Source organism: Physella acuta, unplaced genomic scaffold (genome assembly GCF_028476545.2).
Source record: "Physella acuta isolate Inbredline_101_S28 unplaced genomic scaffold, ASM2847654v3 ptg000163l, whole genome shotgun sequence".
In the NCBI taxonomy this organism is placed as follows: Eukaryota; Metazoa; Mollusca; class Gastropoda; family Physidae; genus Physella; species Physella acuta.
Genome location: NW_026731682.1, coordinates 254,655 through 271,055, shown reverse-complemented (window position 1 = coordinate 271,055; position 16,401 = coordinate 254,655). Strand labels below are relative to the sequence as shown.

General features: G+C 39.4%; 1 protein-coding gene across 7 annotated transcripts in view; it reads right to left on the bottom strand.

Moving 5' to 3' along the window:
• The window catches only part of LOC131935893 (voltage-dependent calcium channel subunit alpha-2/delta-2), a 100,140-nt gene that overhangs the window by 30,147 nt on the left and 53,592 nt on the right, over nucleotides 1-16,401 (bottom strand). For all 7 annotated transcript variants that reach the window (XM_059292624.1, XM_059292623.1, XM_059292625.1 and 4 more), the window contains 4 exons: nucleotides 12,884-12,951; nucleotides 11,113-11,176; nucleotides 7,235-7,335; nucleotides 5,162-5,246 (listed from right to left, as the gene is read on the bottom strand). In XM_059292624.1, the coding sequence (XP_059148607.1) occupies nucleotides 5,162-5,246; nucleotides 7,235-7,335; nucleotides 11,113-11,176; nucleotides 12,884-12,951 (318 nt within the window). The remainder of the gene's footprint in view (nucleotides 1-5,161; nucleotides 5,247-7,234; nucleotides 7,336-11,112; nucleotides 11,177-12,883; nucleotides 12,952-16,401) is intronic.

Genomic DNA, 16,401 nt, shown 5'->3' with positions numbered 1-16,401 from the left:
CCTAGCTTTGTATGACCTCCTATGGTAAACCCTATCTGTGTATGACCTCCTATGGTAAACCCTGGCTATGACCTCCTATGGTAAACCCTAGCTGTGTATGACCTCCTATGGTAAACCCTGGCTATGTATGACCTCCTATGGTAAACCCTGGCTGTGTATGACCTCCTATGGTAAACCCTAGCTGTGTATGACCTCCTATGGTAAACCCTAGCTGTGTATGACCTCCTATGGTAAACCCTAGCTGTGTATGACCTCCTATGGTAAACCCTAGCTGTGTATGACCTCCTATGGTAAACCCTAGCTGTGTATGACCTCCTATGGTAAACCCTAGCTGTGTATGACCTCCTGTGGTAAACCCTAGCTATGTATGACCTCCTATGGTAAACCCTGGCTGTGTATGACCTCCTATGGTAAACCCTGGCTATGACCTCCTATGGTAAACCCTGGCTGTGTATGACCTCCTATGGTAAACCCTAGCTGTGTATGACCTCCTATGGTAAACCCTAGCTGTGTATGACCTCCTATGGTAAACCCTAGCTGTGTATGGCCTCCTATGGTAAACCCTGGCTGTGTATGACCTCCTATGGTAAACCCTGGCTATGACCTCCTATGGTAAACCCTGGCTGTGTATGACCTCCTATGGTAAACCCTAGCTGTGTATGACCTCCTATGGTAAACCCTAGCTGTGTATGACCTCCTATGGTAAACCCTAGCTGTGTATGACCTCCTATGGTAAACCCTGGCTGTGTATGACCTCCTATGGTAAACCCTAGCTGTGTATGACCTCCTATGGTAAACCCTGGCTGTGTATGACCTCCTATGGTAAACCCTGGCTGTGTATGACCTCCTATGGTAAACCCTGGCTATGACCTCCTATGGTAAACCCTGGCTATGACCTCCTATGGTAAACCCTAGCTGTGTATGACCTCCTATGGTAAACCCTGGCTCAGTGGTTCTTAACCTTTTTGGGGGTACTGAAATATACCAGCTTCCTATGTGCATTTACTGAACTATTTTTAATTGGAAAACCAAATATGATTTTTTTTATTTCAAAAGATAGGTAAATATTTTACTGGTGAACATACTGACCGTGCATCAACATCACTGTATTCAAAAAACAAAACCATTCAAATATAATTTTTATACAAAATTAAAATCATAATATTTAGGCTACTACAAATAAGCGTGACTTCTTCAGAAAGTTCACCTTGAATCCTATCAAGTTCTGTCACTTCTGTGAATCCATATTGTACTTATTTGTCCAACCACTTTCTTTTTACTTAACATAGTTAGTATAAGGTATTCAAATATTAAGAAAGAAATCACACGACGTATCATCACCATAGTCATAAAGCAGTAGTGATCTCCCTTAAACTTTCTTGAATATTTTTATATAATACTACAGGGATGGCAAGTCGGGATATAGACATGATTTTTATTCAATTTTTCAATATTTAAAAAAATAGAATAGAATCTCTGAGGAAAACAACATTGCACACCAAGTGAACAGCAAACAATGTGTGCACAATAGTGCGGAATACTAGTAGTTCATAAATTCATATGCATTTTTTGAGAAATCAGAAATAGCGTAAAGTACTACTTTCAGTAAACGGAAATTACTTAAAGTTGGAGACAAGGCAGAAAATTAGATCTTTTACTTACATGTGAAATTTCGTCTATCTGTCTAAACAGTACTCAAGTTATAAGCTTTTTAAAAACCAAAAGTAGAATAAGTTCCTCTTCTAGTTAATCGAATTACTACAAAATAAGGAAGTAAAAATAAAACTTTAAGTATATACATTTTTAAACTTCTGCATATGTCTGCTAAATTAAACAGGACATTAAGGGAAACTATTTTCATGGTTTTGGCCTCGGAGAAGAAGAACTACTGGGGCTCACTCAAGTAGAACTATTGGGGATCACTCAAGTATAACTATTGGGGATCACTCAAGTAGAACTATTGGGGATCACTCAAGTAGAACTACTGGGGATCACTCAAGTAGAACTACTGGAGATCACTCAAGTAGAACTATTGGGGATCACTCAAGTAGAACTATTGGGGATCACTCAAGTAGAACTACTGGGGATCACTCAAGTAGAACTATTGGGGATCACTCAAGTAGAACTATTGGAGATCACTCAAGTAGAACTATTGGGGATCACTCAAGAACATTGACTGTAACATGAGAATCCTAACAAATTCTACTTGCTTGCTGTTCACTGATACATTTACGTCATTAACACTTGATGGGCAGGAGACAGAGACACTTCTAATTTAGTTGGGGCCATTGGAGAAATGGAACATTTTATCACAAGCAGCAACACAATTTGCGAGTGAGTAAACAAACAACATAAGTTTGAGATCATATGAGCATGTGAAACATTTGTACTTTGACAAAAGAGCCTATTTAAAACCAGTTATATGGCATTGACAATATTGTTTTATGGCCAATGCACAGAGTAGCAGCCTAAACCATGCTGCCGTGCATGTTATGGCCCATTCATTTTATTTTAAAGATTACAAAGAAGATTTTCACATCAAACATAAAGAAAACTGATACAACTGTCAAACACAAGTCATTCTCTGAAAAATGGGAGAAAATTGTCCAAGCAATCATTTATGTGTGTAATTGAAGAATGCACTGCAGTGCCAACAAAACTCTAAACTCATAGCTGGACAGTGGCAACAAAACTCTAAACTCATAGCTGGACAGTGGCAACAAAACTCTAAACTCATAGCTGGACAGTGGCAACAAAACTCTAAACTCATAGCTGGACAGTGCCAACAAAAACCTAAACTCATAGCTGGACAGTGCCAACAAAACCCTAAACTCATAGCTGGACAGTGCCAACAAAACTCTAAACTCATAGCTGGACAGTGCCAACAAAACTCTAAACTCATAGCTGGACAGTGCCAACAAAACTCTAAACTCATAGCTGGACAGTGCCAACAAAACTCTAAACTCATAGCTGGACAGTGCCAACAAAACTCTAAACTCATAGCTGGACAGTGCCAACAAAACTCTAAACTCATAGCTGGACAGTGCCAACAAAACTCTAAACTCATAGCTGGACAGTGCCAACAAAACTCTAAACTCATAGCTGGACAGTGCCAACAAAACTCTAAACTCATAGCTGGACAGTGCCAACAAAACTCTAAACTCATAGCTGGACAGTGCCAACAAAACTCTAAACTCATAGCTGGACAGTGCCAACAAAACTCTAAACTCATAGCTGGACAGTGCCAACAAAACTCTAAACTCATAGCTGGACAGTGCCAACAAAACAAACTCTAAACTCATAGCTGGACAGTGCCAACAAAACAAACTCTAAACTCATAGCTGGACAGTGCCAACAAAACAAACTCTAAACTCATAGCTGGACAGTGCCAATAAAACAAACTCTAAACTCATAGCTGGACAGTGCCAACAAAACAAACTCTAAACTCATAGCTGGACAGTGCCAACAAAACAAACTCTAAACTCATAGCTGGACAGTGCCAACAAAACTCTAAACTCATAGCTGGACAGTGGCAACAAAACTCTAAACTCATAGCTGGACAGTGCCAACAAAACTCTAAACTCATAGCTGGACAGTGCCAACAAAACTCTAAACTCATAGCTGGACAGTGCCAACAAAACTCTAAACTCATAGCTGGACAGTGCCAACAAAACTCTAAACTCATAGCTGGACAGTGCCAACAAAACTCTAAACTCATAGCTGGACAGTGCCAACAAAACTCTAAACTCATAGCTGGACAGTGCCAACAAAACTCTAAACTCATAGCTGGACAGTGCCAACAAAACAAACTCTAAACTCATAGCTGGACAGTGCCAACAAAACTCTAAACTCATAGCTGGACAGTGCCAACAAAACTCTAAACTCATAGCTGGACAGTGCCAACAAAACAAACTCTAAACTCATAGCTGGACAGTGCCAACAAAACAAACTCTAAACTCATAGCTGGACAGTGCCAACAAAACAAACTCTAAACTCATAGCTGGACAGTGCCAACAAAACAAACTCTAAACTCATAGCTGGACAGTGCCAACAAAACAAACTCTAAACTCATAGCTGGACAGTGCCAACAAAACCCTAAACTCATAGCTGGACAGTGCCAACAAAACCCTAAACTCATAGCTGGACAGTGCCAACAAAACTCTAAACTCATAGCTGGACAGTGCCAACAAAACAAACTCTAAACTCATAGCTGGACAGTGCCAACAAAACAAACTCTAAACTCATAGCTGGACAGTGCCAACAAAACAAACTCTAAACTCATAGCTGGACAGTGCCAACAAAACAAACTCTAAACTCATCACACATCACAACCAGGACACTCATAGCATAATATATCAGTGGTATTGTAATACTATCACAACCAGGACACTCATAGCATAATATATCAGTGGTATTGTAATACTATCACAACCAGGACAGCATAATATATCAGTGGTATTGTAATACTATCACAACCAGGACACTCATAGCATAATATATCAGTGGTATTGTAATACTATCACAACAGATTCATGGGGACCATGCGAGACACCACGTCAGCGCACGCCGTTACTCCCCCTGCTGTCTAGGCATATAGCTACCACCCCCACCAGTCTGGTGAGCTGTGGATAACACTAAATGTTTACAATTGTAGACCTGGGACGAATTAGTGATGACTATTAGGGGCAGATAATTTAGTTTTTTTAACTATATGAAACTAAGGGGAGGTAATAACAAGTTCTGCTTGATCTTTTTATTGTCGTCTGTAAACTGCTGTCACAGACGGCTGCTTTCAAGGGGGGGGGGAGTAGAAAGTGAGTGTTTTAAAGGTAAATATTTTCAGTAGCAGCATTGGTAGTGTCGAATTCATAAATTATGAATTACTGAAAAATAGAAAGTAAAACAACTGAATAGTGGCGTATGATACGTCGCGGGTCAGCTCGTATGACGTATAAGGGATCTTGATGTGATACTTTTGCAATAGGCACATGAAGAAATGCATATCTACAATTTAAATTGGTTTACTATATAACGAAATAAATATATATGAATGGAATCCACCCACGATGTACCCCAAACCCTGTAAATCACAACGTATGGTGAAGGTTAAGAACCACTGCCCTAGCTGTGTATTTCTCTGAATAAATTAAAAGTTACTTACTTATTTAACTTTTTAAAATCAGGAACAGATTTTGGGTCAATGAACTTGATGCCGTAGTACAAATGATAGAGCTTTTCAACGTTCCCTGGGAAAAGAGAGTGGTCTTTTTTTCTTTCATCATGAATTAGTGGCACAACTAAAGCTAGTTAGTGGCACAACTAAAGCTAGTTGGTGGCACAACTAAAGCTAGTTGGTGGCACAACTAAAGCTAGTTAGTGGCACTAAAGCTAGTTAGTGGCACAACTAAAGCTAGTTAGTGGCACAACTAAAGTTAGTTAGTGGCACAACTAAAGCTAGTTGGTGGCACTAAAGCTAGTTGGTGGTACAACTAAAGCTAGTTAATGGCACTAAAGCTAGTTAGTGGCACAACTTAAGCTAGTTGGTGGCACAACTAAAGCTAGTTAATGGCACAACTAAAGTTAGTTAGTGGCACAACTAAAGCTAGTTGGTGGCACTAAAGCTAGTTAGTGGCACAACTAAAGCTAGTTAGTGGCACAACTAAAGCTAGTTAATGGCACAACTAAAGTTAGTTAGTGGCACAACTAAAGCTAGTTGGTGGCACTAAAGCTAGTTGGTGGCACTAAAGCTAGTTAGTGGCACAACTAAAGCTAGTTAGTGGCACTAAAGCTAGTTAGTGGCACAAATAAAGCTAGTTAGTGGCACAACTAAAGTTAGTTAGTGGCACAACTAAAGCTAGTTAGTGGCACTAAAGCTAGTTAGTGGCACAACTAAAGCTAGTTAGTGGCACAACTAAAGCTAGTTAGTGGCACAACTAAAGCTAGTTGGTGGCACTAAAGCTAGTTGGTGGTACAACTAAAGCTAGTTAATGGCACTAAAGCTAGTTAGTGGCACAACGTAAGCTAGTTAGTGGCACAACTTAAGCTAGTTGGTGGCACAACTAAAGCTAGTTAATGGCACAACTAAAGTTAGTTAGTGGCACAACTAAAGCTAGTTGGTGGCACTAAAGCTAGTTGGTGGCACTAAAGCTAGTTAGTGGCACAACTAAAACTAGTTAGTGGCACTAAAGCTAGTTAGTGGCACAACTAAAGCTAGTTAATGGCACAACTAAAGTTAGTTAGTGGCACAACTAAAGCTAGTTAATGGCACAACTAAAGTTAGTTAGTGGCACAACTAAAGCTAGTTGGTGGCACTAAAGCTAGTTGGTGGCACTAAAGCTAGTTAGTGGCACAACTAAAGCTAGTTAGTGGCACAACTAAAGCTAGTTAGTGAAACAACTAAAGTTAGTTAGTGGCACAACTAAAGCTAGTTAGTGGCACAACTAAAGCTAGTTAGTGGCACAACTAAAGCTAGTTAGTGGCACTAAAGCTAGTTAATGGCACAACTAAAGCTAGTTGGTGGCACAACTAAAGCTAGTTAGTGGCACAACTAAAGCTAGTTAGTGGCACAACTAAAGCTGGTTAGTGGCACTAAAGCTAGTTTGTGGCACAGCTAAAGCTAGTTAGTGGCACAACTAAAGCTAGTTAGTGGCACAGCTAAAGCTAGTTAGTGGCACAATTAAAGCTAGTTAGTGGCACTAAAGCTAGTTAGTGGCACAACTAAAGCTAGTTAGTGGCACTAAAGCTAGTTAGTGGCACAACTAAAGCTAGTTAGTGGCACAACTAAAGCTAGTTAGTGGCACTAAAGCTAGTTAGTGGCACAACTAAAGCTAGTTAGTGGCACTAAAGCTAGTTAGTGGCACAACTAAAGCTAGTTAGTGGCACAACTAAAGCTAGTTAGTGGCACTAAAGCTAGTTAGTGGCACAACTAAAGCTAGTTAGTGGCACAACTAAAGCTAGTTAGTGGCACAAATTAAGCTAGTTAGTGGCACAACTAAAGCTAGTTAGTGGCACAACTAAAGCTAGTTAGTGGCACAACTAAAGCTAGTTAGTGGCACAACTAAAGCTAGTTAGTGGCACAACTAAAGCTAGTTAGTGGCACAACTAAAGCTAGTTAGTGGCACAACTAAAGCTAGCTAGTGGCACAAATTAAGCTTGAGACATTGAACCAGCATTTACTTTAGGATATTTATAAAAATTTACTGGCAACATTAAAACACTTAATTGTTCAACTCACAATCACTTTCATTAGGATATGTTTCCAGTAACTTGATGATGTCATCAATAGTTCCAGTCAAATTGATTGTTTGTGGTTTGGTCTTGTTTCGCATGTAATCCCTAAAGAAAGAAATCTTAATGTTATGTAACTAACTAATCTATATCCAATATTGTAGGGAAGAGAAACTAAAGCTTGCACAAGTATAACCATAAAACTATAGAACATCAGAAATGATATAAATACATACACATATATATATGATAAGGTTGAGCACAAACCAAACTCTTTAGAACGTGTGTGATGGATTTAAATGATCAGTAAATGATCAAGACACACACTAGCATCCAATTTTATGATCACTTCAAGTCAGCACACAACCACTTCAAGTCAGCACACAACCACTTCAAGTCAACCACTTCAAGTCAGCACACAACCACTTCAAGTCAACCACTTCAAGTCAGCACACAACCACTTCAAGTCAGCACACAACCACTTCAAGTCAGCACACAACCACTTCAAGTCAGCACACAACCACTTCAAGTCAGCACACAACCACTTCAAGTCAGCACACAACCACTTCAAGTCAGCACACAACCACTTCAAGTCAGCACACAACCACTTCAAGTCAGCACATAACCACTTCAAGTCAGCACACAACCACTTCAAGTCAGCACACAACCACTTCAAGTCAGCACACAACCACATCAAGTCAGCACATAACCACTTCAAGTCAGCACACAACCACTTCAAGTCAGCACACAACCACTTCAAGTCAGCACACAACCACTTCAAGTCAGCACACAACCACTTCAAGTCAGCACACAACCACTTCAAGTCAGCACATAACCACTTCAAGTCAGCACATAACCACTTCAAGTCAGCACACAACCACTTCAAGTCAGCACACAACCACTTCAAGTCAGCACATAACCACTTCAAGTCAGCACACAACCACTTCAAGTCAGCACACAACCACTTCAAGTCAGCACACAACCACTTCAAGTCAGCACACAACCACTTCAAGTTAGCACACAACCACTTCAAGTCAGCACACAACCACTTCAAGTCAGCACACAACCACTTCAAGTCAACCACTTCAAGTCAGCACACAACCACTTCAAGTCAACCACTTCAAGTCAGCACACAACCACTTCAAGTCAGCACACAACCACTTCAAGTCAACCACTTCAAGTCAGCACACAACCACTTCAAGTCAGCACACAACCACTTCAAGTCAACCACTTCAAGTCAGCACACAACCACTTCAAGTCAGCACATAACCACTTCAAGTCAGCACACAACCACTTCAAGTCAGCACACAACCACATCAAGTCAGCACACAACCACTTCAAGTCAGCACACAACCACTTCAAGTCAGCACACAACCACTTCAAGTCAGCACACAACCACTTCAAGTCAACCACTTCAAGTCAGCACACAACCACTTCAAGTCAGCACACAACCACTTCAAGTCAGCACACAACCACTTCAAGTCAGCACACAACCACTTCAAGTCAGCACACAACCACTTCAAGTCAGCACACAACCACTTCAAGTCAGCACACAACCACTTCAAGTCAGCACACAACCACTTCAAGTCAGCACACAACCACTTCAAGTTAACCACTTCAAGTCAACCACTTCAAGTCAACCACTTCAAGTCAACCACTTCAAGTCAGCACATAACCACTTCAAGTCAGCACACAACCACTTCAAGTCAGCACACAACCACTTCAAGTCAGCACACAACCACTTCAAGTCAACCACTTCAAGTCAGCACACAACCACTTCAAGTCAGCACACAACCACTTCAAGTCAACCACTTCAAGTCAGCACACAACCACTTCAAGTCAGCACACAACCACTTCAAGTCAGCACACAACCACTTCAAGTCAGCACACAACCACTTCAAGTCAGCACACAACCACTTCAAGTCAGCACACAACCACTTCAAGTCAGCACACAACCACTTCAAGTCAGCACACAACCACTTCAAGTCAGCACATAACCACTTCAAGTCAGCACATAACCACTTCAAGTCAGCACACAACCACTTCAAGTCAGCACACAACCACTTCAAGTCAGCACATAACCACTTCAAGTCAGCACACAACCACTTCAAGTCAGCACACAACCACTTCAAGTCAGCACACAACCACTTCAAGTCAGCACACAACCACTTCAAGTTAGCACACAATCACTTCAAGTCAGCACACAACCACTTCAAGTCAGCACACAACCACTTCAAGTCAACCACTTCAAGTCAGCACACAACCACTTCAAGTCAACCACTTCAAGTCAGCACACAACCACTTCAAGTCAGCACACAACCACTTCAAGTCAACCACTTCAAGTCAGCACACAACCACTTCAAGTCAGCACACAACCACTTCAAGTCAACCACTTCAAGTCAGCACACAACCACTTCAAGTCAGCACATAACCACTTCAAGTCAGCACACAACCACTTCAAGTCAGCACACAACCACATCAAGTCAGCACACAACCACTTCAAGTCAGCACACAACCACTTCAAGTCAGCACACAACCACTTCAAGTCAGCACACAACCACTTCAAGTCAGCACACAACCACTTCAAGTCAGCACACAACCACTTCAAGTCAGCACACAACCACTTCAAGTCAGCACACAACCACTTCAAGTCAGCACACAACCACTTCAAGTTAACCACTTCAAGTCAACCACTTCAAGTCAACCACTTCAAGTCAACCACTTCAAGTCAACCACTTCAAGTCAGCACATAACCACTTCAAGTCAGCACACAACCACTTCAAGTCAGCACACAACCACTTCAAGTCAGCACACAACCACTTCAAGTCAACCACTTCAAGTCAGCACACAACCACTTCAAGTCAGCACACAACCACTTCAAGTCAACCACTTCAAGTCAGCACACAACCACTTCAAGTCAGCACACAACCACTTCAAGTCAGCACACAACCACTTCAAGTCAGCACACAACCACTTCAAGTCAGCACACAACCACTTCAAGTCAGCACACAACCACTTCAAGTCAGCACACAACCACTTCAAGTCAACCACTTCAAGTCAGCACACAACCACTTCAAGTCAGCACACAACCACTTCAAGTCAGCACACAACCACTTCAAGTCAGCACACAACCACTTCAAGTCAACCACTTCAAGTCAGCACACAACCACTTCAAGTCAGCACACAACCACTTCAAGTCAGCACACAACCACTTCAAGTCAGCACACAACCACATCAAGTCAACCACTTCAAGTCAGCACACAACCACTTCAAGTCAGCACACAACCACTTCAAGTTAGCACACAACCACTTCAAGTCAGCACACAACCACTTCAAGTCAGCACACAACCACTTCAAGTCAGCACACAACCACTTCAAGTTAGCACACAACCACTTCAAGTCAGCACACAACCACTTCAAGTCAGCACACAACCACTTCAAGTCAGCACATAACCACTTCAAGTCAGCACATAACCACTTCAAGTCAGCACACAACCACATCAAGTCAGCACACAACCACTTCAAGTCAGCACACAACCACTTCAAGTCAGCACATAACCACTTCAAGTCAGCACACAACCACTTCAAGTCAGCACATAACCACTTCAAGTCAGCACATAACCACTTCAAGTCAGCACATAACCACTTCAAGTTAGCACACAACCACTTCAAGTCAGCACATCTAACTTACACCTAAAGGTCTAACTTATCAAGTCAACTTTTTCATCCTAAAGCTCTAACTTACCAAGTCAACTTTTTCATCCTAAAGCTCTAACTTACCAAGTCAACTTTTTCATCCTAAAGCTCTAACTTACCAAGTCAACTTTTTCATCCTAAAGCTCTAACTTACCAAGTCAACTTTTTCATCCTAAAGCTCTAACTTACCAAGGAGCAATAAAAACCTTTGACTCGGGTGGCAAGGCATCATTCCATTTCGTCAGCGTGTTGCCTGGTAGTGGGAAAACAAACATATATTTGATGATCAGTGCTAAACATTGCTGGTCATTTCTTTAATTCATGTAGAGAATCTTAAATAATAAACATTGGGGACAGACATGATGACAGACATGATGACAGACATGATGACAGACAGACATGATGACAGACATGATGACAGACATGATGACACACATGACAGACATGATGACACACATGACAGACATGACAAACATGATGACAGACATGATGACAGACATGATGACAGACATGATGACAGACATGATGACAGACATGATGACAGACATGATGACAGACATGATGACAGACATGATGACAGACATGATGACAGACATGATGACAGACATAATGACAGACATGATGACAGACATGATGACAGACATGATGACAGACATGATGACAGACAGACATAATGACAGACATGACAAACATGATGACAAACATGATGACAGACATGATGACAGACATGATGACAGACATGATGACAGACATAATGACAGACATGATGACAGACATGATGACAGACATGATGACAGACATGATGACAGACATGATGACAGACAGACATGATGACAGACATGACAAACATGATGACAGACATGATGACAGACATGATGACAGACATGATGACAGACATGATGACAGACATGATGACAGACATGATGACAGACATGATGACAGACATGATGACAGACATGATGACAGACAGACATGATGACAGACATGATGACAGACATGATGACACACATGACAGACATGACAAACATGATGACAGACATGATGACAGACATGATGACAGACATGATGACAGACATGATGACAAACATGATGACAGACATGATGATAGACATGATGACAGACAGACATGATGACAGACATGACGACAGACATGATGACAGACATGATGACAGACATGACAAACATGATGACAGACATGATGACAGACATAATGACAGACATGATGACAGACATGATGACAGACATGATGACAGACATGATGACAGACATGATGACAGACATGATGACAGACAGACATGATGACAGACATGACAAACATGATGACAAACATGATGACAGACATGATGACAGACATGATGACAGACATGATGACAGATATGATGACAGACATGATGACAGACATGATGACAGACATGATGACAGACATGATGACAGACAGACATGATGACAGACATGATGACAGACATGATGACACACATGACAGACATGACAAACATGATGACAGACATGATGACAGACATGATGACAGACATGATGACAGACATGATGACAAACATGATGACAGACATGATGATAGACATGATGACAGACAGACATGATGACAGACATGACGACAGACATGATGACAGACATGATGACAGACATGACAAACATGATGACAGACATGATGACAGACATGATGACAGACAGACATGATGACAGACATGATGACAGACATGACAGACATGATGACAGACATGATGACAAACATGATGACAGACATGATGATAGACATGATGACAGACAGACATGATGACAGACATGACGACAGACATGATGACAGACATGATGACAGACATGACAAACATGATGACAGACATGATGACAGACATGATGACAGACATGATGACAGACAGACATGATGACAGATGTGAGGACAGACATGGCAGAGAAAAATAAAAGCTATTCAAATGACACCTACCAATCATCTTGAAAGTGGTAGTAAAAGAGGGATATTTTTTCTGATATGTTGGGATCACAATTGCAATACTGAAAATAGAACCACAGAATCTAAGGTATAATAGCTTTAACATTTCATTTGGTTTAACACAGTCTCTCTTTTATATTTTGTTTTTAAACAGTCTCTCTTTTATATTTTGGTTTAACACAGTCTCTCTTTTATATTTTGGTTTAACACAGTGGTTTAACACCCCATTCTCTCTTTTATATTTTGGTTTAACACAGTCTCTCTTTTATATTTTGGTTTAACACAGTGGTTTAACACATTCTCTCTTTTATATTTTGGTTTAACACAGTCTCTCTTTTATATTTTGGTTTAACACAGTCTCTCTTTTATATTTTGGTTTAACACAGTGGTTTAACACATTCTCTCTTTTATATTTTGGTTTAACACAGTCTCTCTTTTATATTTTGGTTTAACACAGTGGTTTAACCCATTCTCTCTTTTATATTTTGGTTTAACACAGTCTCTCTTTTATATTTTGGTTTAACACAGTGGTTTAACACATTCTCTCTTTTATATTTTGGTTTAACACAGTGGTTTGACACAATGGTTTAACACATTCTCTCTTTTATATTTTGGTTTAACACAGTGGTTTAACACATTCTCTCTTTTATATTTGGTTTACAAATTCCTCTACTCAAGTTAGAACTACTTCAATTATGACTATGTTATCTATGTCAAACTATGATTATGTTATGTATGTCAAACTATGACTATGTTATGTATGTCAAACTATGACTATGTTATGTATGTCAAACTATGATTATGTTATGTATGTCAAACTATGATTATGTTATGTATGTCAAACTATGACTATGTTATGTATGTCAAACTATGACTATGTTATGTATGTCAAACTATGATTATGTTATGTATGTCAAACTATGACTATGTTATGTATGTCAAACTATGACTATGTTATGTATGTCAAACTATGACTATGTTATGTATGTCAAACTATGATTATGTTATTTATGTCAAACTATGACTATGTTATTTATGTCAAACTATGACTTTGTTATGTATGTCAAACTATGACTATGTTATGTATGTCCAACTATGACTATGTTATGCATGTCAAACTATGACTATGTTATGTATGTCAAACTATGACTATGTTATGTATGTCAAACTATGACTATGTTATGTATGTCAAACTATGACCAAAAAGGAAGCAACAAGCTGCAGAAAAATAATAAAAAATGAACTGCATGGATCAAGATTTATCCAGAAAATGAAAAAGCAAGTGATTTAGGACTCTGATATTCCTAAACAATGCGTATTTGATGAAAAATAAAATAAAAACTGCGACATTTAAGGAGAACTGTTAAAGCAAGCATAAAGTTTATGAAAACTGGGAAAAATTGAGTCTTGAAACGTAAAAACAAGACCCATCTTATAATGCTATTGAAAATCTGATTACAAAATGAGGACTTGGTTAACAGACTAAAAACAAAATAAAAAAAAAAGATTTCAGAAAGTTGGACAGGGGCAGGTGACTAAGAAAAGAGCAGGACCATCTTGGGGAGAGCTGCTATGGCAGACCCATGGCCAGAAAAGGAAAAAGATGACGTGAGGAAATAGTTGCCAGTATAATCATTTTTAAACATTCCTGTTTTTTTATGCCTGTTATTTCTATGAAATTTTACCCTTAAAAACTGACCAAGACAACTGAATCTCTAACAAAGTAAAATATATGTATGAAATAATACGGATATTAAATGTGTGCAGAGGGAGGGGGGCCAGGTGGAGGGGGCCCAGGCCCTAGGCATCCACATCAGGGGACATCCACATCAGGGGACATCCACATCAGGGGACATCCACATCAGGGGACATCCACATCAGGGGACATCCACATCAGGGGACATCCACATCAGGGGACATCCACATCAGGGGACATCCACATCAGGGGACATCCACATCAGGGGACATCCACATCAGGGGACATCCACATCAGGGGACATCCACATCAGGGGACATCCACATCGGGGACATCCACATCAGGGGACATCCAACAGGGATATTATTTTTTGGGGGAGTAAAAAGTATTGTTATTTTGTGACATTTTAATGATCCATTGTTTACCAGACTATATTCTCCAAATTGTTATATAAAATTCGCCCAAATTGTTATCTAAATTTTGCCCAAATCTAATATATATAGTTCAATTCTGTATGTATGTAACCAAGGATTACAATGGCATATAACAGGAGTCAGCAACCAATTGAGAGGGAAGAGCCAAAATTTGCAATTTACAAAATTTCCCAGTTTTCAAAGAGCCACTAACATTTTTATTTCAATATTATGATCTTTGATTGGGATTAGGTATATATATATATATATATATATATATATATATATATATATATATATATATATATATATATATATATATATATATATATATATATATATATATATATATATATATATATATATTTATATATATAAAGCAATGTATGTGTGTGTGTCTTAGGAAGTTGTTGAGAGGTATCTGCGAAAAAAAAGGCTAATTTGCAGGATGGCTCCCTGGCAAGGCGCGATTTGATTATTCTCTATATACAGTATATAAAAATGTAAGTCTCTATATACAGTATATAAAAATATAAGTCTCTATATACAGTATATAAAAATATAAGTCAATTGGGGATTGACACCGGGCACACCCATGAGCACCATGGTGCTTAAGTTCATTTTAAACAGTGTGATAGGCTATGGGTACCATGGTTGCTATGGTCGCTCATTTAATCCAATCAGGAGCGTCATACTGGCATCTCTGCAGGGTGTGATTTGGCGCCAAGGGCTATCCCGCAAGCACTACACGCCTACGTAAGTTTTAAAGAGCACCCTACAATAATGAAAATGCGGCACACGATATTGGAGGATTAAACCATGCTAGGGGCTGCACCCCTGCAGTAGTGTCATCTGGTTGACGAATGCGCCACTTTCCGTCCCCGACACAGAGAGTGATTAACGGTGATATTACTGTGAGTGATTAATGTACACTCAAGGGGGTCTGGTTTTTTGTGACAACATGTGAAGGAGGGGAGGGGGGGAGGTAAAAAATCTTCAAAAAAAGCTTTTATGGATGACTCCTATATTGAAATAGGGAGTAACTAAATGTTTTTAAATAGAATAGCGAGTGTTTATTGGTTATATTTATTACTATATCGTTCATTACTGAGTGTTGCAGACTAATATTTTTATGAGTTTTAAAAATTAAAAAAAATAATATTTATTAACATTTGTGCATGGAGCTGAAGAGCCGCATCTTGACATCAAAAGAGCTGTGTCTAAAGTGCTCATCATCTAAATTTATGGTTTTAAAAAATTAATACTGAAAGTGTTGTAAAACAATTTTTATTTTTCAAACTGATATTAATAATTGTGGGCATGTTCATTAAACAAAATATTTAAAAATATCATCTTTTACAAAAATTCTAATTATGTCTGAAAATTATTTATATTTAGTCCTT